This window comes from Ictidomys tridecemlineatus, chromosome 11 (genome assembly GCF_052094955.1).
Source record: "Ictidomys tridecemlineatus isolate mIctTri1 chromosome 11, mIctTri1.hap1, whole genome shotgun sequence".
Classification (NCBI taxonomy): Eukaryota; Metazoa; Chordata; class Mammalia; order Rodentia; family Sciuridae; genus Ictidomys; species Ictidomys tridecemlineatus.
In genome coordinates, this window is record NC_135487.1 from 12,066,869 (window position 1) to 12,093,379 (window position 26,511).

A 26,511-nucleotide genomic window follows, 5' to 3' on the forward strand; every position below is an offset into this window, starting at 1 on the left:
CAATGCTGGGACAAAGCCCTCAGGGTCCACCTGTCCTTCCTCAGGAGACCTCTGAAAACAGAAAGGAAGACGGTCCATTTTGCCAAGAGAGGTTTATTCCCAGACAATATGAAGCACCCTCTGTGCCCAGCCGTCACCTAGAACATGGAGGCCCGGTCTGGGCTCTTTGGGAAAGGGATTGACGCCAGGCAGCACGTGGGGGCTCGCACCACCCCAGCCCCCACCAGCACGGGAAGCTCAGCCTCCACATGACTGAGGGCAAGGGGCCGGAGCCTGCGGGTGCCCAAGGCGACCACCAGGTGGCGGCAGTGAGCCGCTAAATCAGACTTTGTCCTTGGAGACCCATAGGTCACCTTGGGTCATGTCTACTAGAAGCAAGTGGCAGCGCCTGACAAATGAAACAGCTCAAGGGGAAGGGACAAAGTGTGGACATTTTTAGGCATCCGTCCCCAAGTGGGTAAGCACGGCCAGGCTGCAGAGAACCCCAGAGGGATGCCAAGTGACCGACCCGACCGGGGCGAGGTGGGAGTCCTCGGGCATGACGGCCAGGTGTCCCTCTGAGACCCTGGCCCCGTCTCCCCTCGCGGAGGCCTCACGGCGGACCCAGCGGCAGGGCTAGTCCTTCCTCATGGTGTAGCCCTGGATCATGCTGTTGAAGTAGGCTGCGGTGTTGCGCTCGGGGTAGAAGAGGATCAGGTAGCACTTGGGGCCGAAGTACCCCAGGGTGATGGCCAGGAAGTTGAGCACCGTGACCAAGACGTCCATGATGGTGACCAGCACGCCGTCGTGCACCGACATGAAGGTGCAGAGGGAGACGGAGGAGGTGAAGGAGAAGGTCATGCTGAGGGTGATGAACCGGGCCTCGTTGTAGTTGGTGGGCAGCTCCTTGCCCAGGTAGGCGAAGGTGAAGCCCACCACGGACAGCAGCAGGTCCATGCTGGTGTTGAAGAGCAGCCCGTTGCGGTAGTTGGGGTGGCAGGAGACGATCATGACGTGGTGATCCTCGGGGTCGGAGCGGACGGTGGGGCTGGTGCTGGTGCCCAGCATGTTGCCCACCACGATGGCCGTCTTGATGGCCGTCATGAGCGCCACGAAGGCGTAGGGCCCGTGGTAGCGGACCCAGAAGCCGTAGGCCCGCGGGAGGTGGCGGGCCATCTTGAAGACGTACATGATCTGGAAGGAGCGCGCGGTGATGCAGGAGATGCAGACGGTGAAGCAGAGGGTGAAGAAGGCCTGGCGGCACAGGCACCGGAAGACCGAGGGCGGCCCCACGTACACCCACGTCATGGCGTAGGCCAGCAGCAGCGGCCCCAGCATCAGGAAGCACATGGGGCCCCCGGCCGAGCGCACCATGGGCGTCGGGAAGTGCCACCAGAATATGACCAGGGTGGCCAGCGTGCTGAGGAAGCCCAGGGCGGCCAGCAGGGCCACGAAGATGGTGGGCGCCTCGTGCCACTCGAGGAAGGCCAGCCGCCGCTGGAAGCAGGAGGTGTCTTTCCTGTGGGACCACGTGGAGCTCGGGCAGGGCTGGCACACATACTCATCTACAAAGACCCACAACAGCCCCGTCAGTGCACCCCGCCTCCGGGCCCAGCCCCAGGCCGGAGACGGTAAGGGCTCCCGCAGGCAGGGTCCACGCCGTGGCTCTCCCAATGCCCCTGAAACTCCATTCCACAGACGAGGAAACTGAGGCCCAGCCAGGCTACGTGATTTTCCCAAAGCCACACAGCACAGAAGTTAAAGAGGCAGGATTTGAACCCAGGTCCCCTGGACTCAGGGTCTTCCAACTGCAGTTCCTCCTGACACCCCGCCTCTGGCGGGAGAGAGATCAACCTCCTCAAGGAACCCCTGGGTCAGCACTGTCCCTAGCACTGACCGCTGTGGCAGGCAGCTGGGCTGGAAGGCCCCGGAGAGAGAGCGGTGAAAACCAGCCCCTGGGAGGGGGGCCGAGGAGCCTGCCGGGAGCTCGGGGGACGAAGCCTCTCAACTGGCCGTCAGTGAAGCCAGAACACAAAAATGTTGAGACTCGACTCCGAACGGCGCTGACACTAAGTGGTCACAGAGGGGACATTCCCTGGTGTCTCTTGAGAAAGATGCTTATTCCTGCAGTCAGCGCCGCCCCTGAGCGGCCGCTGGGCTCCGCACCACCCGGGGGCACGCAGCGGCCAGAGAGCGGTGGGCGGGTGCTGCCGGGTCAGGGAGAGCCGCTCGCCCGCTCACCTGCGCACCGTCAAGGGACACTCTGCCTGAAGCCCCAGCCCGGGCTGTGTGCAGGGGGAGCAGGGCCCTGCGCTGGCCCCGGGCCTGCAGGTCTCATGGCTTCTCCCCGCCAGGTAACCAGGTCCCTGGCCTTGGGACCCACACCTCCCCAGGGCAGGACAGGCCCAGGCAGGTCTGTTGAAGGGTGGGACGGGGCAGGGGTGGGCTGCGGCCTGGCGGGGGCTGTACCTGAGGTCTGGTTGCGGAAGGTGCCCGGGGAGCAGTCGATGCACTCGAAGCAGCAGGGGTGGATGCCCACCGGCCTCTTCCTCTGCCCCAGCTCACAGTTCTTAGAGCACATGGACGTGGGCACCTGGGGGGGCAAGAGACCCTGAGACCCTTTCCCCACTCGGGGCCTCCCTGCTCTCCCCAAAGGGTGGGGTGCTCAGGGGAGGGAAGCCTGGCCCTCACTAGCAAAGGGACAGAGCCTAGAGTCGCCGTTGGAACTGCAGCTTTGAAGGACCCTCTTAGTTTTACCTGCCCGAGACCTAGTCCACCTTCCTCTGCTGAAAGCATTCAACTGTTGAGACAGAGACTCTCTGAGGTTGCTGAGAGGACAGGAGGCAATCTGGAGCTGCTGGCAGCCATCTTGTCACAAAGGGGACAAAGTACCCAAGAGATGGAGAGAGTGAGACCCTGGATCCATCCTTGCCTGAAGCCCCACAGCCTACATCTAGAGTTTTCAATTGTGTGAGCAATAAATGAACTCTTTGCTACCATGATCTTCTGTCACTTGCAACCAAGGCTGTCAGTGAGCACGTCCTTCCGGAGGGGCAGGGTTTCAGGTAGAGAGAAACAGGTGGACAAGGACATGCATGTTGCCTTCATGGCTGAGATTTCTAGAACCCAGAAGAATCCAGCACAGAGGAGGCCTCCAGGCCTCACGCATCGAGAGGACGGATCGCGTGGAAAGGAAACGGAAAGAGCGACAAGGTAGGGGAGGGGGACATGACCAGGAAGCTGCAGATGGTGGCAGTCGGCGTGTGCGGGCCGAGCTGAGGTTAGGGGAGCCCGTTCTGAACTCATCGGTGACACACCAACAATGTGGGGCGGAGGGAGGCAACCAGGGCTGTCAAGTGTGCGAGCAGCCTGCTGGGTTTGGGCTGTGTGAAGATCATTCTGGTGACAAATTAGGAGAGTGTCACAGAGTTCACAGAAGAAGAGCCCAGGGCCCAGCAAGGGGAGTCGCCGAGGGACACGGGGCCCCAGCGCCCTCTCTGCTCAACTCTGAAGTCCGGGTCCTCTGAGGTCTCTGTCTTCATGTTCCACCACCTGGCACATGACCTCACACGTGCAGGGATGTGTACACCAACACGCACACACGCGCGCACACACACACACCCCTCACGCAGACCGACCACCGGGCAGCATCGCCACGTATCCTCTGCCCACTCCTACACCGGACAGCCTCTTATCCCCTCCCAGGTAACCAAATCCGTCCTGCCTCGTGCCCTGGAACCTCGTCCTGTGGTCATTCACTCGCTCAGAAAGCCACTGGGCACCAGGAATAGAGCAGTGACTAACGGGGACAAAGATCCTGCTCCAAGGGGACTTAGGGGAACAGAGACCCAAACATGAAGTGCGTCAGACCACGGTTATAAATACAGTGAGGAAAATCAAAACCCTGCGAGGGGGTAGGGAACGTTGGGGAGCAGCCTGCGATGTCCAGTGTGGCCGGTGACAAAGGCCTCACTGAGCGGGTAATCCTGGAGCAGAGACCTAAAGGGAGAGGGAGCACATCCGGGCGCAGGTTGCTGGGAGACTGAGCCCTAATCCCAGGATCCAGGGATGCTTCCCCTCCCCACACACACACCTATCAGGCTCCTGCACAGTAACCGAGGCTCATGCTGCCAAGACCTGCAAGGTGCCCAGACTCTACAAGAAAGAGTCTCTAGGGAAGCCCAAGGGACATGGGAGGAAATTTTAGCTTATGACCCACAGTACATAAAACAGTAAAAATAGCCTAACTCCTATCCAGAGAAGCCTAAAATCTCATACTAAAAATATTGACCTCAGTTCCTTTTACCTAGTCCATCTCGTCTGGTTTTCACCAAAAAAAAAAAAAAAAAAAAAAAAAAAAAATCACAAGGCATTTAAAACAACTGATTAATTGGCTAAGAGCTCTACTTGAAAAAGTGGGCAAAACAAGAAATGATGAGTAATGTTGGTAGAAAAATGGAAATTCTAGGGAAGAATGAAAATGTAATGCTAAAAACAAAAAGACCCAAGAAAAATAACAGAAATATAAAGTGCCTCGGTGGGCTCATCAGTGGGCTTGAAGATCTATCAACGGAAATTTCCCAAACTGAAAAACAAAGAGAAAAACATAGGGAGTGGGGACCAGAATATCTAAGAACCAGGGAACAATTACATCCCAGAAGGAGAGGAGGTAAATAGTACTTGAGGTAATAGTGGCTGAAAATTTTCCAAAATCAATGACAAACACGAAAGCACAGATTCAGGGAGCTCAAGAACACCAAGCAGAATAAATACCAAAGGAACTACACTGAACACATTATATTCAAACTGTAATAACAAAGACAAAAATCTCAATGGAAGCCAGAGGGGAGAAATACCAACAAATATGGTTAATAGAAGAAAAGAAAGATATTTTATAATAATAAATACATAGTCCATCAAGAAGATACAGCAACTATAAAATAAACATGTATGCCCCCAACAAAAGAGCAAAAATACATAAAGCAAAAAAAAAAAATCAGAATTTTGAAGGTATAGATGATTCAGCATATAATATTCAACAATAGGTAACTTCAGTATTCTACTTTCAGTAATTTACAGAACTAATCAGAAGATCAACAATGAAATAAAAAACTTGAACAGCACCATCAATTAACAAAACCCAAAGAACACCTATACCACTCTTCCTAAGAGCAGTGGGATACATAATCTTCTCAAGTGCAAGTGGGACTTGTTTGTGTGGGTCAGCTGCCAGTCACTGTAAGAAAATGCCTGAGAAAATCAATTTAGAAGGGAAAATATTTATTTTGGCCCAAGGGTTCATAGGTTTCAGTCCATGGCCAGCCAACTCCATTATTTTTGAGTTTGGGGGTTGAGGGACTAGGACATCATGGCAGAATGATGTGGTGGGGCAAAGCAGCTCATTTACAGGATGGCCAGGAAGCAAAGAGATGAGAGGAGGGGAGTCCAGAGACAAAGTATACCCTTCAAAGACCCCCAGTGACCCAGGTTTCCCCACTAGGCTCCACCTCCTAAGGTTTCCACCCACTCCCAATAGAGTCACCAGCTGGGGACCAAGCCTTCCCCACATGAGTCTCTGGGGTCACCCCAGATCCAGCTATGGCAGGTCTCCAGGACAGGCTGCATAGCAGGTCACCCAACAACTTTTAGTAAATTTAAAAGGATTGAAACTGTGCCAGGTATGTTCTCCAACCACACCGTAATGAAATCAGAAATCAACAACAGAAGAGAATTTAAGAGAATTCAAGACCTTAAGTAACACACCCCTAAACAACAGTGGGTCAAAGTGTTCACAAGGGAAATTAGAAAACACTCTGAGACTAATGAAGATTCAAACACAATCCACCTTCACAAAAAGACGACTGCGGTCCGAGTCCACTTACACGAGGTCACTGAGGTAGTCAAACTCAGAGACAGGGAGCCGGGGGCGGGGGCATGGGGGTCATTCACTGGAAACCCAAAGCTGAGTTTCAGCTTTGCAAGATGAAAAATTTTAGAGGCTGTGGCCCAGACCCATCACTATATTGTACACCTAAAAATGGCTAAGACGATGAACTTGATATGTTTTTACCATAATGAATAATTTCAAAGATTTAAAACAGACCCAATCTTATGGGGAGCCGTGAGAATAATATTTGGAGAAGTTATAAAAATAAATATTCTTAAAAAGATGTCAAATCACTAACATTCGCTAGCTTATCACGCAGTTAAATTTACTCTGCTGCTCTCTGTCACAAGGTAGGCTGCGTGGAGCTTGGTCACCTTGACCTGGCAGGTCACCTGGTCCACGGTAGCCATCTTCATGCTATCAGGACCTGTGAGTAGGAAGTAGCCAGGTACTTTTTTTTTTTTTGGTATCAGGGATTGAACTCAGGGCACTCGACCACTGAGCCCCATCCCCAGCCCTGTTTTGTATTTTATTTACACCTGACAGGGCCTCATTGAGTTGCTTAGTGCCTCGGTTTTGCTGAGGCTGGCTTTGAACTTGCGATCCTCCTGCCTCAGTCTCCCTAGCCACTGGGATGACAGGCGCGTGCCACTGGTCCCGGAACCAGTACTTTTTATTTATGTCCAAGGAAGAGCTGCAGATGCCAGAGGGCAGAAGAACAACCCTGGAGCTTAGGGGACACCGCTTAGGGTCCCGTGGTCTGGGGAATGCCAGGCATCCTTTCTAAGGTGGGAGACTGGTCACCCCGACCCCCCTGCCGTGACAGTAGGGCACTTGGTGAACTGGTTATTTGGATTTGGGGAATGCACAAATTGCTCTTGGAAATTAACCTGAACAAGCTGTCCCCTCTTTACCAGGTGGTTCAGGGGCTCCCGGTTTCAAAGCACAGAAAGTCACATGCTCAGACAAAGAAAGCCCTGGCTCTGTGCCGGCCCTTAGGGTGGGACACCAAGCAGATGTGACCATCTGAGCGTGGATGCGGGCGGACGAATCCAACCCCGGAGTCCTGCTGGGCTGTCCCAGACCCTGAGCACCTGACCCCAGGACGCCAGGGGACCATCCGCTTCTCAGGCCCGGGGCAGGGCAGGAACCACAGATGGAGACGGCAGAGAGCGGCCGTGGGCACGAGGAAATGCCTCGAGTTGGTGCCTGGGACTCCCGTGCCGGCCTGGGCTCCCTCTCCCCGTGGTCAGCCCAGCCCAACGCCGAACCGTCCCACAGCGGAGACCGACGCTGAGCCCCTCGGTGGTCCCGCTCCTGAGGCGGAGAACCGGCCACTCCTTCAGACCCCGGCCACCCTCATCCAGGTGCTCAGACTGAAGCACGTCCTCCCGGGACCCCACACACCTCAGGGGACGGGGTGGCGTGCCAAGGCTCAGCAGGCTGCCTTCAGGGTCACACCTGTGGGTGGGGACACTGTCCTGGGGGGTGAGGTACACCCTGAATGAATGGCGGGCGTCCAGGGCCGCGGCACCGGGAGCTGGGTCTGGCGGGCCCTCGGGAGGAGAGGGCACCCACCACTGTTCTCAGGGGCCCACTGTGGACGTGGCACGTCACCTCCGACCCTCCTAGACCGTAGGAGGCAGGATCCCCGTCCCCACAGGGGATGCCCACCACAAGCACCGCAGGGCTCTGCGGTCACCGCCTGGCATTCTGGGGTCCTCGTGCCAGTGAATGGCAAGCCGAGAAAGGAGGAAGTATGAGGGCCCAGAGAGGGGTGGGTGGAAGGGTGGTCTGGAGTCCGGGGCACTCACGGGGAGCCTTGGGGTCACTGCTAAGGCGGAGCCGCAGCAGGTGCAGCCCACAAGGACGAGGCAGCTGAGGGCTCAGGCCAGTGATCTAGAAGCTGTGGCACTCACAGGGGACCCCAAAACACAGGGTCAACTCCCACTAACTCCTGGCCAGGGGACGGCAGCCAGCAGGTCAGTGCTGCCCTCTTCTGTCCCTTGGGGGCAAGGTGGCTCCTCAGAAGGACCTGGGAAGTTGGAGCTTCACTGGCTCAGGCAGTGTCCAACTGGGGGACCTCACTGGGACTGACCGTCCCTCCTCCCTAGTGGACTCTCTGGCCTCTTCCATCCCCAAGGAGAATATTCTGGGCTCATCTCCTATCTCAGATTTCTGGGGAGACCCAGCTCATACAGGGGGAAGCAGGGGCCTCTGCCTGCTGTGTCCCCTTGAAGTCCTAACCCCCAGGACCTCAGTAGGTGGCCTGATGGGAAACAGGGTCACTGCAGGCACATTAAGTTAAGATGAGAACATATGACAACGGGGTGGTCCCTAACCCTCTATGACTGGTGCCCTTCTACAGAGGGGACATTTGGACTCCGACGCACAGAGGAGAACAGGAGGCCTGGCGAAGGGGAGATGGAGGTGGAGCGTCCACAGTTCAGGTTTGCCACAGAGTGCCGGAAGCCTCCAGAAGCCAGGAGGGGCCCGCAGCCTCATGGCCCTGTGCAGGAACCAGCCCGTGACAGCTGAGCTCAGGCTTCCAGCCCAGGACTGTCTGCTTCTGCCCGGTGCTCGCTGCAGCCCCAGGGACCAACAAAGGTCTCCACCTGCCCACTCCCTCACAGTCCCCCTCGAGAAGCTCAGGAACCAGCAGCCCCAGACTCCTCTGGAACCAGGGAGAGAGACAAAGGAGATGCGTGTAGGTCCTGGGTCCCCTCCCCAGCTCCACCAGGCTGCTCTCTGTCTCACGGGCTCCTGCAGAATTCTGAGGGTCTGTTTTCCAAAGAGGGTAAAACAAAATAGCTGCAGATGGGCAGTCACCAGACACAGTCAAGGGCCTGGCTACCAGGACAAAGCAGGAGACTTCAAGGACAGGCTGAGCAGAGTTCTATACCCAGGGAAGCTCCACTGGGGACAAGCTGTGCGGGCTTAGGCAAGTCAAGCCACCTCTCTGTGCCTTCAGTGTCCTAACCCATAAATTGGGAAGGTGTTAGCCTCCATCCCCTGGGGAATGACAGGAGAACCGAAGTCCTTGGCGCGCACAAGCTCAGTGAAGTTTACTGGGCAGAGGCCCCTGCATCCCCCTGACCACCCAGTTCTCCATCAACAGGGAAGGAAGGACCCAGATTGTAGGACAGAGACCCCCACCCTCCCACCCACGCTGAGTTCCGGGTTCCCTCCTGATAAAAAGGGCCCTGCCACCCCAGCACAAGCGCCCAGGCCACCCCCTGGCGGTGCCCGGGGCTGACCGTGTTGTTGTGGGCGTGCCAGGAGATGTTGTGGATGTTCCTGAGCCGCCGCTCCGAGGGGTAGTAGGAGGCGACGCTCGGGAAGGGGTTCAGTGGCAGATCCCACCGCCACTGGATGACTTCCAGGCGCATGGGCACGTCCCCTTGCTGGTCAAAGAAGATCTGGTTGCCCAGGAGGGTGAAGTTGACCTTCCAGATCTTCTCGAGTAGCTGCAGCGGTCAGAGGGAGGGAGAGAGAAGCGAAGCCGGCATCAGTTTGGCCAGTCCCGAGCGAGGGCACCACCCCACCACCGCGGGCTCCACCCACCACCGCGGGCTCCACCCACCACCGCGGGCTCCACCCACCACCGCGGGCTCCACCCACCACCGCGGGCTCCACCCACCACCGCGGGCTCCACCCACCACCGCGGGCTCCACCCACAACCGCGGGCTCCACCCACAACCGCGGGCTCCACCCACAACCGCGGGCTCCACCCACAACCGCGGGCTCCACCCACAACCGCGGGCTCCACCCACAACCGCGGGCTCCACCCACAACCGCGGGCTCCACCCACAACCGCGGGCTCCACCCACAACCGCGGGCTCCACCCACAACCGCGGGCTCCACCCACAACCGCGGGCTCCACATCTGTAAATCCGGGCAGGAAGTCCTCAGAAAGAAGCCATGTGGGAGGCTCTGGGGTCTGGCCTTGGAATCAGGAGCACTGGGTCCAGACCGCAGCTCTACCACTTGCCCTGAGGCCCCACACCTGTCACTTAACTTCTGGGAACACAGTCTCCTCTTCTCCAGAGTGGGAGCAGCAGGGCCCTATGTCTTCTGGGCTCTGAGTTAATCTACACTAGGGGCATACAGAGTGCCTGAGAAACAGCACAGACTCCCCTCCCCGGGACCGTGTGTCCCTTTCCCCTGTAAGTCACCATGGTCATCCTCAAGAGGCCTAGAGCCCACTGTGTCTCTCACCCACAAAGGCCAGCAGGGGATTGCCCTGCTCCCTGGGTCCTCCCTGTCTCCCCACTCCTTGGGGTCAGCTCTGGTTGTGGTCCCTACACACCCCCAGAGACTGGTACTGAACGGGGCATCCTCTGGCCTGAATTCCAGTCCTGCCTCTTGTCTTCAATTTTCTGTGCGACTTTGAGCAAGTCACTGAACCTCTTTGGGCTGACCCCAAAACAGCCTGCAGCTGAGACAGCCTACCAATCTGTCTCCTAGATCTTCTCCTCCAGAGATGGGGTGATCTGTTGGGCTACAGGGGATCCAGGGCTCCCTGCATCTCAGGGTCTGCAGAGTGAAAGATCCCTAAGCCAGCTGGTCCTAGCGTCCTCCCTCCCCTGCTCAGGGGGTGAGGTCCTGTTGAAGAGCAGAGATGTCCAGCAGCAAAGCACAGCACGTGCCTCTCCGACTCCCCTCTCTCTGCTTCCCCGACCCTCGGTAAAACCTTCCTCAGGCCGGAAGGCTTCCTGGTGGGCTGTGTGCGTGTGAACGCAGAAAAACACAGACTTAGATTCCAGGTCAGAATCGAGGCCACGCAGAACAGGATGCAGACCTCAGGGAGCCGGTGGGGAGCACAAGCCCTTCCCCGGGCCCTCAACCCCCGAGACCCTGCAGGGGACACTGAAGCAGGCAGAGTGGAGTCTGTCCTGCCCCTCGGGCCTCACCCGCCAGGGGTAGACCACCTCCTTGGCACAGTGGGTCTGGGTGCAGCCCAGGAGGCTGTGCAGGGCGTGGGCCACGGCGTAGACGGCCGAGTACACGCTGTAGACCACGCGCTCCCCGGAGCTGGTGAGGATGGTGTTGAAGGACTCGGTGATGTTCAAGCAGGCGTCGCACTCCTGGTTGCAGGTGGCCCACGAGCTGGTCCTGTTGGGGGGCGGCGGTCCGTCCTGAGCGCGGCGCACGCGGAACTCACTGAAGCCCAGCATGGGCACCTTCTGGGTGGTGATACCCAGGAAGGTGCCCGTGTGGCGCAGCTCGGTGAGGTTGTACAGGACGGGGTCGATGGCCCAGGACTCGGAGGCGATCCACACGGTGCCGGTGATGTTCCAGCGCAGCACCTGGTCGAAGAAGACGTGCAGGGCCAGCTCGGGGGAGAAGACCACCACCACGCGCGCCGTGGTCTGCTGCAGCTTGAGCAGGATGCGGCTCAGGTGCGCCCGCTGGTCGGGCGTCAGCGTCTGGTCGGGCTCGGGCATGGGCAGCACCTCCTGGAAGGCGATGCAGATGTCGTTGCCCTCTGCCAGCCGGTCGCCCAGCCGCTGGCTGTTGTCCCGGCCGTAGTCGTCGTTGCTCACCAGCACCACGATCCAGTTCCAGCCAAAGTGGAGCATCAGCTGCACCATGGCTTCGATGTGGTGGCTGGCGCTGGGCACCGTGCGCAGCATGGCCGGGTAGCGCTGCTTGTCACGGAACTGGTCAGAGATGGCGCTGTAGGTGATCTGCCGGAGAGAGGGGCCCTTGGCATTACTGAGGTGCCCACGGGGAAGGGGGTCCACGTGCCGTCATCATCTGGGTGACATTTGGGGAACACATGCTGCAAGCCACTCTAGGGCTGGACAGTCACATCAGCACTGTCAGGGTCGTCCTGCAGTCACACGTGAGCACCTACTGTGTGCTGCACCAGCTAGGTACTTTACATCAGCAGCATCGTGATGATATCATTGCAATAGCACTTATTGAGCACCTACTGTGTGCCACACCAGCTAGATACTTTACATCAGCAGCATCGTGATGATATCATTGCAATAGCACTTATTGAGCACCTACTGTGTGCCGCACCGGCTAGGTGACGCTCACCATCATCATCACAGTCAGCAGCAAACACTTGGCTAGGCATTGTTATCCTCCCCACCACCCAGCAACATTTCCTGAGCACCTACTGTGTGTCCCTGAGCACCTCTGTCATCAGCAGGCCCATCCGCAGGTCCCTTCTCTTCTCCTGACCTCCTGCCCCTCACTCTTGGCTTTGTCCCTGATGCGCCTTCTGTTCCCTTTGTGTTGCTGGTTTTTTTCCATCTGCCATCCTTCCCGGGGTGACCCCACACCGCCCGGTGGCGGCAAACACTGTTTCCATGCCAACACTCCTGGCATCCACCAGGCTCAGGCCTCTCAAAACCTCAAACCGACCTCTCAGACCTCACGCGCCCTGACTGCGCTGAAATCCCACGAGGGACCTGCCACCCCACCACCCCCAGGCCCAGTCGGGCCATCGTCATCCCCGGCCTGGATTTCCACCTGGTCCTCCCGCCTTCCCCCGCGCAGCCCGGCCGACCCCACACACACAGGCCATCACGCTGATGCCCGGTGCGGAAACCCTCAAGCCTCCTGGCGTCACTCGGGCAAAGCCAGAGGCCTTCAGTGGCCCCCAAGGGGCCCATGGTGTGCCCAGCCCCTGCCTCCCTGACTTCTCCTGGTCCCCCACGGGGTCCTGGTCGCCTAGTTCTGTCCTCACCGTGGGGGGCTCGGGGTCTGGGCAGCTGCTTGTTCCTGGAAGGTGCTTCTCCCAGGTGCCCTGAGCCCCTGCCTGTTGAAGCCTGCACCCTCCCTGTACCCCGTCTCCCCCTCTGCCCCTGCCTCCCGCCCCTCTGCTCAACTTCGCCCTTTATCTGCTGAGCGACCCACCTCGGAACATTCTGGAGCACCGATTATTTCACCTGTTGTCTCCCTTCCACTAGGAGACAGACCCCAAGAGGACAGTGGCCTTTGCTTCTTTGGTTCCCGGCCGTATCCCCAGCACCTGCCGCAGCAGGCGCTCAGGAAATAGCTGTTCCCTGAATGACAGGCTGGCTTCAGTCCTGGACTAGATGCTTCTCATACAAACATGAACACTTCCTGAGCACCTACTAAGTGTCAAGACCCTGAGTCAGGTGCTTCTACTTGGTAAAAACTACAGCAACGATTCCAGTTGTTTAACAACCTACGGAGCGCCAAGCCTTATGCCAGCTGCTCTCTGATGAGTAGACACTCTAAACCAGTACTGGGCTGGGCACTCTCAATCATGAGGACGATGACAGTTTTAACAGTGGTTACGCTAATGGCACTTTCCTGAGGACCCCCCATGGGGCAGATCTTGTGCTGGGCACTTTCACAGAACATAGAGCACCTTCCGACCGTTCATTCCTGAGCTCTACTTAATAACCATAGCATTACTGACCACCTACTATGCGCTGGAAACTCTTGCGGGTCAGACTTCACTCTGCAGACAGGCCTTTCACTTTACAGGCGGGGAAACAGGCTCAGAAGGGCTCAGGGGTCTGCCCAAGCCGCACAGCAGCTGAGACTCGGCCAAGAGGCACCCCAGGCCCGTCGGCCTCCAAAGCCTGGGCGGCCTCCCCCAGGCTGGGACTTGTCGGGGAGGGTTCGGAGGCTCCTGGGTCACCACCTTGCTGTCCCCTGCCCCGCCCCTTCCCCCAGGGTCCAGCAGCCTCACCTGTGGAAGGAGAAAGAGGGAGAGGAAGTTGGCCACCGTCTTGGTGGACTCGGAGTTGTCAGGGCCAATGACAGCCACCACGCGGGGCACGTAGTTGCTGTAGTCCTCGAGGATGGGCAGGAAGTAGTCCTCCTGCGCCAGGAAGTAGAGCACGGGCTGCACGTTGTTGGAGAGGTAGCAGATGTCCACTATCTCGTAGCCCAGCAGCAGGCCGGGAAGCAGGCTGCTGTGGTTGTTGATCTCCTCCACCGCGAAGCGCATGGCCTGCATCAGGTTGTAGCCCAGCACCTTCAGGTCGTACCTGGGGGCCACGGCCAGGTGAGGCAGAGCGGGCCGAGCAAGGAGGGGAGAAGAGCGGAGGGAGAGCCAGCCCTCCTCCCCCCACGAGAAAGCCAAACCCAACCAAGAGGAGCCGCTCCGGAAAGTTCTGGCACAGTCCTGCCACCATACCATATCCCAGGGTCACTCTTGTCCCTGTGACCCCCACACTGAGATCCCTGTAGCCACCCTCACTAACACTCCGTCACCCACAGACAACTCCATTATCTATTGTCACCATTGTTACCCCATACATGTAATGGCCACCATTGTCACCATCACCACCATCACCACCATCACTACCACCATCACCACCATCACCATGACCACCACCCCCATCACCACCATCACTACCACCACCACCAACACCATCACCACCATCACCACCACCACCAACACCATCACCATCACCACCACCACCACCAACACCATCACCACCATCACCACCATCACCATCATCACCACCAACACCATCACCACCATCACCACCACCACCAACACCATCACCACCACCACCAACACCATCACCACCATCACCACCATCACCATCATCACCACCAACACCATCACCACCATCACCACCACCAACAACACCATCACCACCATCACCATAATCACCATGACCACCACCACCATCGCCACCACCACCATCACCATCACCACCATCACCACCACCACCACCATCACCATCACCACCATCACCACCACCACCATCATCACCATCACCATCACCACCAACACCATCACCACCATCACCACCACCACCACCATCATCACCACCACCAACAACAACACCATCGCCACCATCACCACCATCACCATGACCACCATCACCAACACCACCACCACCGCCACCATCACCATCACCACCACCGCCACCATCACCACCATCACCACCAACACCATCGCCACCATCACCACCATCACCACCATCACCAATACCACCACCACCACCACCATCACCACCATCACCACCACCACTGTCACCATCGCTACCACTGTTGCCCTCACCACCAGCACCAGCCCCACAGTGCTCCTCCACCAGCACCATGGCATCAACAGCATCAGTCTCACCACCCACGCCTGCCACCAGCCTCCCGTCACTAGACTGCCCTTCACAGCATCAGAAGACCCAGCTCCTCGCTCGGTGTCACACCAGCACCTTCCCTCGCCACTCAGCCCAGCCTGTCATCTGGTGCTCTGTCACTGGGGTGCACCTGTGGTCAGCCCTCGGCCGCCTTCCTCCCTGCCCCTCCCCTCTGCCCCCTGGAGCGCCCCCCTTCTGTGGCAGGGTCACTGTGTCATCCCAGGCTGGCTCCAGCGTCTGGCCTCGTGCTGGCAGGAAGATGTCCCCCCAATGTCCCGGTGACTGTCATCCTGAGGGGCTCATGGAGGAGGAGCGGAGGAGACCCCCTGCAGCCCTGGAAGCCCCCTGCCCCCCTGGAACTCGCAGGCCTCTCGTCCACCTGAGAACCCACTGAGGAGACCACGTCAGCCTCCCAAGGGCAGGCCCCGTCTGACCAGCCTGTGTGGCCTCCCTGGCCTCCCCCATTGCCAAGGTGGCAAGAACGAGTCTCTCGGACCCCTCTAAGCTCCAGCGTCCTGTAACGCCACAGACAGACGTGACATTGGGAGGACCCAGGTCTCAGGGTCACAAAATGCCATCGTCAGAGATTCAGTGACGTGGACTGTGCGTGGCCTCCCGGGGCACCTGCAGGCTGCACCCAGACGGGGGGCCTGAGGCGAGTCCCCTAAGCCTCGCCCTGGCCCAGCCCTGGTCCCCGCCCGCCACCGCGCCCAGCCTCCCACCAAGACTCACTCCTTGCACTTGGGCACCTGCAGGACGTCGAGGTGGGCAGGGCCCTTCATGTTGGCATGGAGGGTGAAGAGGCCACCCAGCAGGTAGTCCCCAGCCAGAGAGAACTCGGAGTTCTCGCTGGCCCGGGTCGGCCCGGCCAGGACCTGCAGCAAGAGGATTAGGGAGGGGAACGTCCTCCGCGGGCGCCCCATGGCCCTGAAGTGACGGTGTCCGGAGGAGGCTCTGCCTCCCTGAGGAGCCGGAGGCTAGACCCAGGACATTTGCACAGACATTTACATAGCGACGGTCCTGCTGCTGACCGTGGGGCACCAGGACAGGTGGGGGGCTTCCAGGGCTCTGGGATAGGAGAGGAGACCAGAACCAGGGAGTCCTTCCTGAGGCACAGGGGGGCCTGGGAGAGGACCCCATTTGGAGGGAGAAGACCCCGTGACCTGGCCACAGCCTCACTCCTGCCACTTGGCTGGGAACAAGTTTCTTCTCCCTGACGTTCAACATTTCAGAATGTTGAGGGCCCCGGCACTCCCAGGACATGGGACAGGTGCCAAAAGACCCCAAGAGCCCAGCCAGACCAGGCCTGGCACAGGACCTGGCCCACGGGGTGCCCCAGTGGCCTCCGTCAGCAAGAGCCAGGCATCAGGACGGCCTGCCGCCCCATCTCCTTCAGTGCTCCCCACAGCCAGGTGGTCCCCACCCCCACTCGGGCGCCGAGGAGCTGGAACTCAGCAGGGCAGGTCACCCGCCCGCCATTCCACGTGACATCACGGGGTTACTGTTCCGGGGCCTCGCTCCTGACAGCCACATGGTCAGCCAGCCTCCCCCAGCTCTGTGATGAGCCCCTCCAAGTGCCCACCAGGACTCGGGTGGAGGAGGCGCCACCAGGGGACACAGAAGGCCTGTCCACACGGCCAGGACAGGGCCTGGAAGAGCCTCAGGGGCAATCGAACCGCTCAGAGCTGACCCTGGCATTCACCTGCTGTGGGGTCCAAGGTGCTGAGCAGAGAGGGGCTCCAAGACACGAAGAGGGGACAGAGACAGGTGACAGGTGACCTCTGTTGAGCTCCTCCTCCTCCAAGACACTGCCCCACACCTGTTCAAGGACCCGCTGGGCAGCAAAGCCCTCACCTGCACGTGACCAGGACCTGTTACCAGCCTCGCCTTGTGACCCGTTCCTGCTGGGAACCCCGAGGCAGCGCGACTCTGACGGCTTTTATTTGACATCAGCCTGGCTGTGTGACCAAAGGCAGGCTGGCTAACCTCTCTGAGGCTCTGTTTCCTCCCCATTGAAATAAGGATCATGACTCGGCTCATGGCGTGGGAATTGAATAAAATAGCGTCTGCAAACAGCAGGGCGCAGGGCAGGCCCCGGAGAAAGGGGACACGGCCAAAGTGCTAGGTCGTCCCTCCTTGTAACAAAACGGACAGCCACCAGGGACACCCCGGTTCCTTGCCCAGCTGAGTGTCCCTCTGTTGCCCTGAGGAAGTGGGGTGTCTTCAGCAGCTCCAGAGCGGGAGCACCCCCTCCTGGCCAATGTCCCCGAGGTGAGACCGTGGGCATTTGAAGTCAGTAGCAGTGGCGGCCGCGCCTGGGACCCCCACGAGTCAGGAGGCGGAGGCAGGAGGATGGCAAGCTCCAGGCAGCCTGGCCAACCCGCCAGAGCCCGTCTCAAAAAGAAAACCAACAGGACCTGGGGCGGGAGCTTGGTGGGCTCAGTCCCTGTCACTGAGAAAAACACAGAAAACCAGCCAGCGAGGCCTGGGCTCAGGGTTCCCTGGTGATCTTGGGCCTGTCCTTGACCCCGGGCCCACGTAAACCTGTGCTCCCACCAGGAGGAGGACAGTGCTGCCCTTCCCCCACTCGGTGCCCCCTCAAGACAGGTGTTGGAGGAGGATCGGCTCCTGGCACCGCCACAGGGAGGCGCTAGGACTGCACGTGTCATCTGTGAGGACACAGGAGCCGGGGGTCCTGGGCTGGACTGGCCATGACATGAGAGCCAGGGACACACAAGGGACAGACCTCAGGGCCCCTGCAGGGCAGCCCAGGTGGGCAGGCCGACCTGTGCCGTGGAGCCTCAGTGTCCAGTGACCGTGATGAGCTCAAGGCGTTTCTATGGTGACGCGTCTTGAGGGCTCCCCACCTGCCAGCTCCTGTGCTGAGCATGGCTACGCTCTGTCACCTTAGGCTATTCTACCTTTCAAGGTGTGACCACTATCTTCCCATCCTGCAGAAGATGAGACTGAGGTTCAGAGAGGGGCAGTGACTCGGTCAAAGCGACCCACCAGTTATATGGACAGAAGCTGCCCAAGGCTGTAATGGGACCCTACAGGATCCGCGGAGACTGAGGGGTTCCAATAAAGAGGAACAATGGGGTTCCCCTGAGCAGGCTGTCAGCAGGGACAGATGCTCTCTCTGAGCACTGGATGATGCCCGGCACCTGGCTTCTGGTCCAGCTCTGCCCCCATCCCAGGGCGACAGAGTGGACGTCATCCAGTGTCCCCAGGACGCCACGTTGGTGATCGTCGTCCAGTGATGGCGTGCACCCCCAGGTGGACCAACAACCCTCAGAGCCTGGTCCAGGACCGGATGTCCCTGGGCTCACACTGAGCAGCCACTGGTCACCATGGTGACAGCCAGCCACGACAGACTTATGCAAAACCTGTGGGGAGGCAGGGAAGGGGAGGGGCGGGCCATGGAAATGACCAGTCCAGAAGGTGCCCATTTGCCTTGGCATCCGCTCCCCGGTGCTGCGGAGAGGACCTGGGCGCAGTGGCCGGAGGGGGCCGCCCTGCACTTCCTTCCCCCGGGCCCTGGTGTGGGTGGGGCTGGGCCCGGGGCAAGGCCGCGGCCCCCCACCCTGCCTGTCTTCTCCTACTTGCTTTCCGCCCCTCCTGCCGGTCCCTTCTCCCAGCACACCCTCGGCCAGGCAACGCTGGGCTGCAGGGAGCCCAGAGGAGGGCGGGGGGACAAGCTGCTCTCCAGCCTGCTGGGGGAGGCCGGCTGGGGAGGCCTGGCCGCAGTTCTCAGAGGGCTCGGCCCCAGCAGTCTCCTCATCCTGCCCCTCGGAGAGCGGAAGGCCAGGCTGGCCCCAGGGCTCCCCCAGGACTTCCCAGCCGGGTGACTGCTGTGGCGTGGACACTGCTCCTCCCGCCTCACCAAACCTGCCTGGGTCCCTCGCTACCTCCCGGAGCCTCGGTCTCTCGTCTGTAAAATGGGGCTGACATATCTCCACCTCGGTCCCAGGCTGGCGTGGCCTAAGGAAATCCGTGAGAAGACCGCCCTGCCAGTGGGTCCTCAGCTGCACCCGAATCGCCCCCTTCCTGGCACGCGTGTTTCTGGGAGGCAGACACGTCACGGAGGGTGGAATTGCTGGTTCTCGCTCATCGAGTGCCCTTACGCGAAATCTGTGGGAGGGACCTCATTTTTAAACTTTTCATTCCCTCCTCAGCTTCCTAAGAACGTCAGCCCCGGAGCTGGGAGGCCAGGGCACAGGGAAGAGGGTCAAGGCCAGGATCCTGTCCCAAGCCTGTCTGGCTCTGGGGCTGGCTATGCCAAGTGCTCGTCAAATGGAGATGTGGGATGAAGCCAGGCTGGTCATTCCCCCCTGGTGACCCGTTCCCCTGCCTGGGCGTCAATGTCCCCGTCTGTAAAATGGAAACACGGGAGCTCCCTGGGTCTGGGCAGAGGATGAGACGTGGTGTCTGAAGCACTGGGCTCGATGCCCGGGCATGGCGCGTCCAGCTCAGTACAGCCTCTACGCAGAGCCCAGGTCCGCTGCGGAAGGCCAGGGCCGCAGAGGGGCCGGGCCCGCACCTGACTTCCTCTGCCCACCCCCGCTGAAGCTCGGGCCAGACCCATGGCCTGGAGCTGGCCCAGGTGGCCACTCATTTCCTTAGAGGGCACGCACCACTGAAGCCCGTGGGGCAGCGGTGGCAGGGACGTCCGGCCTCAGTCAAATGGTTCCGCTTCAACCCAGGCTGCGGCTGGGCCCCTGGCCACAGCAGGGAAATGAAGGACTCCTTGGGTGACCACGGACACGGGGACTTATGGTGGTGACCATGCAAAGAGGCCCGAGTTCCCCAGGCAGGGAGCAGTCGCTGGGCCTCGAAGGCCACCAGCCCCAAGCTCAGGGTGGGAGAGGGCCACGGGAACAGAGTGAGTGGCGGTTTTGTCACCCCTTGGCCCACTAAAAGGACACGGAGGTGGGTAGGGGGAATATAATGGCCCGGGCAGAGCATGCGGGAGCCAGGGGCCTGTGGGAGCAGTGGGCCAGGCAGCAGGAGCCGCCGGCCCAGCCTGGGTTCAAGCCCACTTCCACTAACCGGTCACATGACCTTGGCCGGTTCTTCCTCCTCTGACCTCCACCAACCCTGCCACAGAAGCCGAGAGTGACCGACCTGGTGAGGTCGCCGTGGAGGCTACACGAGCTGGGGGTGCCACTCAGGGGCAGGGCGCTGGCCTAGCACGAGGCCCAGGTTCGTCCCCAGCACCACACGGAGGCTGCAGAGCCAGTCTGCCAAGACCCAGCCAGCTCTGCACTGAGCGACCTGGGCAAGTCACGTGTGGCCCTGGATCCTGAAGTGCCAGCCTTCCCCTCGTCTGCTGGGGTCAGGGCGCCCCAGGTACCGTCCTCTGTCCTGGGGCACACCCTCGCGTGGACTCCCTGTCTGGAGGCAAGCCCCGTCTCACACCAATCAGCGGTGGCCACGAGGGGGTCGGGATGGGCCCCCCGCCTCCCCAGCTCTGACCCTCCATGCCCACGGTCCTGAGGGGGACTATGGAGGGAGACGTGGCTAGAAACAGCCCTCCTCTGCTACCTGAAGGTGGACACGGGCCAGGACACGGCCCTCCAGAGGTCAGCGGGCCTGCCTGGGCCTGGGCCTGACCGGGCTCCAGCCAACGGGCCGTGGGTGCTCCCCTGCGAGCCATCGGCCGAGTGGAGCAGGTCTCCCCAGGGCGGTCAGCACCAGGGGTGGACGTCAGGATGGGGGAGAGAGGAGTTTGGGGGCCACACAGAGCTGGCTGGTTCCCAGCGACACCACACCCTGGGCAAGTGCCCTGACTCTCTGCACCCCAGTTTTGTCATCTACAAAATGGGAGAGTGGCAGCCCGACTCGCAAGACAATTGTGACTGAGGAGACAGATGCAGAGACAGGGGTCCCCAGGAAAAGACCCAACAAGAGAAATCAGAGAAGACAGGCGCACACCTGTCACCCCAACAACTCAGGAGGCTAAGGCAGGAGGATGGTAAGTTGGAGGCCAGCCTCAGAAACTTAGAGAGACCCCATCTCAAAATAAAAGGGGCTGGCTATGTAGCTCAGTGGTGAGTACCCCGGGGTTCATCCCCAGTGCTGGGAACACACACACACACACACACACACACAGGAGACAGATCTTAAGGGATTGGCCCATAGGGCCGCAGATGTTGCAGGTTTAAAATCTGCACAGCGGGCAGGCGGAGGCCCAGGAGGAGACCGCTCATGCCTAAGGGCACTCCGCTGGCAGAGGTCCTTCTGCTCATTCTTGTTCTATTAAGGCTTCAATTGATCATGGGAGGTCCACTCACATTATGAAGGATGATCTCTTCCCTTTTTAAATTCTATTAATTTAAATGCTATTCTTATGTAAAAAATACTATCACAGAAACATCCAGAATGTTTAGTCAGACATCTGGGTGCTGTAGCCCAACCAAGCTGACATAATATCAACCAATCGGCGAGTGACAGTGGTTGTTGTGACCACAGTGGGTAGCGGGAAACATTTTCTACCTTTGGCGCTGTTCTAAGCACCTACATGAATCAACTCGCTTATTCCCTTGGTAACCCGTGGGTGTGTACGTGCGGGGATGAATGTTTTACTGATGAAGAGACAGACGGTCAGAGAGGTTGCAGATCTTTTGCAGATCACCTGACTGGGAGGCAGTGAGCCAGGATTTGAACCCAGGTCCTCCAGCTCCAGAGTTCCTGCCACCTCCAGAGACTCGCAAATATCAGGGCCTCCCCTCCGTCCCCTCACCTGAGGGCTCTGGGGGGCTACTGCTGCACACTGGCAAGGCCACCAGGCTTAGAAGGGACGGTCCCCGGCCCTCGCCATCCCCACAAAGACCAGGCTCCGACTAGGTGACAGGCATTTTATTGGGTGGCACGGTGCACCCCGCCCCCACCGCACAGTGTAGAACCAGGACTCCGCCAGCTGCTCCCGCAACCCCCGGCCCTCATGGGGGACAGACAGACAGATTCTGAGGGACACAGAGCCCACGCCCAGGCGGCAGGGGTGCCCACCTGGGCTGGGGGCCACGGGGTCGGTCAGGGCACTTAGGAACAGCCACACCAGGCCCCAGCAGGCCCTGGGCTGGGAAAGTCGCGCCTCCTGGGCACCCAGCACCCGGCCTGGAGGAGTCGCCCCGGCCATGGACTGGCTGCCCCCATGACCGGGCACTGAGGGGCGAGCCCCAGGCCACTCACACTAAGGAGGGGGTCCACAGGCCCCGTCTGGGAGCAGAGGATCAGCATGTGCCCGGGCAGACTGGGCTCTGCAGGGGGCTCCTGGCTGGAGTCGGGCTCTGAGGTGGACGTCTCTAGGGCGGGTCTGGAGGGCTCAGGAGCCCGAGAGCAGAGGCCCTGCCGGGGGTTGGGGAACCAGCCCACACAGGACGTCCCTTCCCACATGGCGGCAGGTGGCCAGGAGCGGTGGGCCCAGGTCAGCACGGCCTGGAGGAAGGCACAGCGTGAAGGCGTCTGGCTGGGCGCAGGGCCCTGGCTCAGGTGGGTCTGGACACAGCCGGGAAGGCGAGAGGCCCAGCCACGGAGGGCAAGGTCAGAGGAGGGCAAGGTCAGAGGAGGGCAAGGTCAGAGGAGGGCAAGGTCAGAGGAGGGCAAGGTCAGAGGAGGGCAAGGTCAGAGGAGGGCAAGGTCAGAGGAGGGCAAGGTCAGAGGAGGGCAAGGTCAGAGGAGGGCAAGGTCAGAGGAGGGCAAGGTCAGAGGAGGGCAAGGTCAGAGGAGGGCAAGGTCAGAGGAGGGCAAGGTCAGAGGCGCCTTCCGAGCCACACCTCACTGGGACACCTGCAGGGGCCTGGCCAAGGCCGGGAGCCTGCGGGCAGTGAGGCGCCCTGGGGCCCAGAGCCGCCGCCTTTCCCCACAGGGTCCCAAGAGCTGCTCCCTCTGTCCCCCATGTCCCTGAGCCATCGGGCCCAGTGCAGGGAGGGGGGGGACAGAACCTGCCTGGCACCAGGGTCATTCCTGCCAAATGGGACTTCCAGGAGGGCCGACAGGAGAGGGGACAGTGTCCTGTTCCTCCCCAGGCACCCAACACCAGGGACCAGGAGGGCGTCCAGCGTGGCTGTCCCAGGGAGCTGTCCACAGGAGCTGGCCAGGGGTCTGGGTGGACACAGGTGACAGGGAGGCTCGGGGGTCACTGCATATATGAGTAGCGCCAGTCCCCCAGGGGCGCGTGCGTCTCCTTGATGACCTGGGGCGACGTCCAGCGCAGGATGTAGTGGGGCCCCCCCGGCTTGTCGTTGGTTCCTGTGGAGAAGACAGCTCTGGTTTTCTCAGGAAAGACGAAGGAGCCATTACATAATGATGAAGGTCACCAGCGGGGGCAGCGGGGGCGGGGCGGTGGAGACCCCGCGGAGGCCACTGGGCAGAAACCGCGCTCCCCGCAGCCAAGGCCCAGAGTGCACCTGGCCATGTGCACGGGCGGCGGGAGCTGATGGGCAGGCGGCAGGGGGCACTGAGGGGACACTGACGGGGCCGGACACCTGGTGTGTCGCAGACAGGAAGGAATGTGCCCCTGGCCTTCACGCTGGGGGCAGCCGCCCGCGAAGCCACCCATGTGTCGGAGGCTGGACCTTCAGCCCCTGGTCACTGGGTGGAGACGAGGCTGACCGCAGCTCTGACGGCCAGAGCTTTAGCCAGTGGTACCTACGAAAGGAGCCCCGCAGACTCGGGTTCGAGTCTCCCACAGACAAGCCCATCCCCGACGGGAGGGTGCAGTACGGACTCCATGACTCAGGAACCTTCCGGCCTTTGCCCCTTCATCCGCTGTGCATCTGAACCCTTTAAAACAGACCTGTGCCGGGTGCAGTGCTGCACACAATCCCAGCCGCTCGCTGGCTGAGGCAAGAGGATGGTAAGTTCGAGGCCAGCCTCAGCCATTTAGCAAGGCCCTAAGCAACTTGGGGAGACCCTGCCTTAAAATAAAAAATTAAAAAAGGACGAGGGAGGTACCCAGTACCTCGGGTTCAATCCCTGGTACCAAAAATAAATCAGAAAATTAAGTAGACTCTGTGAGGTCTGGGGATGTGGCTTAGCGGTAGAGTGCTTACCTAGCATGTGCCAGGTGCTGGGCTCAGTTCCCGGCACTGGGAAAAAAATAAAAACCCCGATAACATGTTCTTTGTGACCTCCCTCTTAGGGGTCCAAGAAGCACTTAGGAATACCAGAGGGCAGAAAGCACCTTCAAAGACACAGTAAGAAAACACGTCCCAAACCCAGAGGGACCCAGGTACAGAGAGGCCAACGGTCACCAGGGTTAAGTCAGTGGAGACATCTGATAATTCAGTTCTCACAGGTGAAAGTTAAAGAAAAGCTTCTTAAGGCAGCAAGAGAAAAGGAACGATTCACACAGGGGTCCTGATCCCCCGAGAGCCAACGCCTCAGCAGAAGCCTTTCAGGCCTGGGGACCGGCACGAGGTTCTCGTGTTAAACTGGGCACAGTGCTCCCGCCTGTAATCCCAGGAGCATGGGAGGCCGAGGCCGAAGGATCGCAGATGCGAGGCCAGCCTTGGCAACCTAGCAAGGCCCTGTCTCAAAATACAAACAACGGGCTGGGAATGGGGCTCAGGGCTTAAGTACCCTGGGCGCAATCTCCAGGGCCCCTCCCCCCAAGAAAAAGACGTTAATAAGAAAACACTGGAAAACATAAAACCGGTGAGAGTACGCGGATATATTCAGAATGTTCTAGTAATGTAAACACGGGGCAGAAACCATTTGCAGAGTCTCTAATAATAAAACCAAAAACAAACAAAAAAAAGGACAATTCGAAATAATAACAACTACATTAATAAGTTGAGAGATCAGCAACACAAACAGGTACAACAGGACATCAGGCAGAGTTTCGGGGTCGCAGTGGTTGATGGCGGGTGGTTTCCTGGCTGGGGATGAAACCCCCGGCCCCACCCGTGCTAGGCAGGCGCTCGACCACTGCGCTACGTCCCCAGCCCCAGAGTTTTTATCATGATATTCTCTCTCTATTCTTATGATCACATGAAGTTACTCTCCTTTCAGAACCGTTGTTATAATCAAAAGACAGTTTTGAAGGCTCACAGGAATCCCAAAGCAAAAAAGGTGTAGTAGACACCAAAAATAAACACGGAGGAATCAACACACACGTGACCACAAGCGAAGACTATGCGAGAATGAGAAAGAAACTACAATACGACCACAGCAGGACCTCACCTGTTGATGATGACCTTAAATGTGAGTGGATTAAATTCCCTAATTCAAAGGCAAAGAGTGACTGAACAGATTCCCAAATAAATAAATCAATCAAATAATGGCTGGGGTGTGGCTCAGAAGCAGAGCGAGTTATCTAGCACACATGAGGCCCTGGGTTCGGTCTTTAGCACCGCATAAAAATAAACAAATGAAATAAAGGCATTCTGTCCATCTACAACTACAAAAAATTCAAAAAAAAAATTTTAAACCCACCCACATGTTGCTCATAAGAAACTCACTTGGCCCCTGAGGACACACAAGCCAGAAAGAGGAGGGATGGAAGGAGGCACCCCTGCAGACAGAATCCAAAGAAGCTGAAACAGCCAAACTTAGATGACACAGATTCTAAATTAGAGTAGTAAAAAGAGACAAGAAAGGCCATTACATAATGATAAAGGTCAGCAAGAGGAAATAATTCTAAATAAATATGCAACCAATATTACAGCACCCAAACATAGAAAGCAAATGTTAATAGACCCAATGAAAGAGACACCCTCCAGTACGATACCAGTAGAGGACTCCGTTCGACACCCCACTTTCAGCAATGGATAGATCAACCAGACAGAAAATAGACAAGAAACAGAATTAAATTGCATCCTAGACCAAATGACAGCCACGGGACATTCCACCCGACTACAGAGCACAGACCCTTCTCATCAGCACAGCGACGTTCTCTAGGACACATCACATGACAGACCACAAACTAGTTTCACACACACACCCCAGTCCAAATTTATTTTTGTGGTGCTAATGATCAATCCCAGGGTCTTGCGCACGCCAAGCACGCACTGCACCACTGATCCACACCCCAGCCCACAAGAAATCATTAAAAATAAAACTATATCAAGTATCTCTTTTCCAACTACAATGCAATATAACTGGAATTTAAAATGAGAAAACCCCTACAAGTACGTGGAGATCAAATACCTTACTCTTCAACAACCAATGGTCAGGAAGAAATCAAGAAGGAAACTTAAGAGTCTCTTGAAACAAATAAAAATGGTAGCAAAACACCAAAACCTGAGGGGTACGGCAAAAGCTGTGCTAAGAGGGGAGTTCATAGCAATCAGCGCCTACGTTTAGAGAAGTAGAAAGGTACACGTCAACAATCTACCCCTGGGCTGGGCAGGGCTCCGAGGCAGAGCGCTCACCTGGCATCATGGGTTTGATCCTTAGCTCCAAGTAAAAATAAAATAAAGATATTGTGTCCACTAAAAAAATAAATATTTTTTAAAAAATCTACCACTGCATCACAACTTGAAAAAAGAGAACCAAACCCAGAATCAGTAGAAGGAAAGAAAGAATAAAGATTAGAGGAGAAATAATTAAACAGAG

General features: G+C 58.5%; 2 protein-coding genes across 3 annotated transcripts in view; both read right to left on the reverse strand.

The window, feature by feature from the left end:
* Nucleotides 1–77: 77 nt before the first annotated feature.
* Tas1r2 (taste 1 receptor member 2) lies at nucleotides 78–18,291 on the reverse strand. The gene is made up of 6 exons (XM_005317518.4): nucleotides 15,685–18,291; nucleotides 13,548–13,848; nucleotides 10,780–11,556; nucleotides 9,124–9,333; nucleotides 2,449–2,572; nucleotides 78–1,544 (listed from the first exon to the last, which is right to left on the reverse strand). Exons 1-6 carry the CDS (start codon nucleotides 15,873–15,875, stop codon nucleotides 616–618), a joined length of 2,532 nt encoding a protein of 843 aa, XP_005317575.2. The 5' UTR covers nucleotides 15,876–18,291; the 3' UTR covers nucleotides 78–615.
* Nucleotides 18,292–21,795: 3,504 nt separating this feature from the next.
* Nucleotides 21,796–26,511, reverse strand: part of Aldh4a1 (aldehyde dehydrogenase 4 family member A1) — a 29,221-nt gene continuing 24,505 nt past the window's right edge. For both annotated transcript variants that reach the window (XM_078025433.1, XM_078025432.1), the window contains one exon: nucleotides 21,796–23,202. In XM_078025433.1, the coding sequence (XP_077881559.1) occupies nucleotides 23,090–23,202 (113 nt within the window). In that variant the 3' untranslated portion in view covers nucleotides 21,796–23,089. The remainder of the gene's footprint in view (nucleotides 23,203–26,511) is intronic.

Excerpts from the sequence above, each read along its gene's own strand:
- Tas1r2 (XM_005317518.4), bottom strand. The coding sequence starts at position 15,875 with ATGGGGCGCCCGCGGAGGACGTTCCCCTCCCTAATCCTCTTGCTGCAG. Across the intron at positions 11,557-13,547 it reads CCCTCTTTCTCCTTCCACAG|ATCACCTACAGCGCCATCTC; the intron begins GTGAGGCTGCTG and ends TCTCTCCGGCAG. Across the intron at positions 9,334-10,779 it reads AGGTGGTCTACCCCTGGCGG|CTACTCGAGAAGATCTGGAA; the intron begins GTGAGGCCCGAG and ends TGACCGCTGCAG.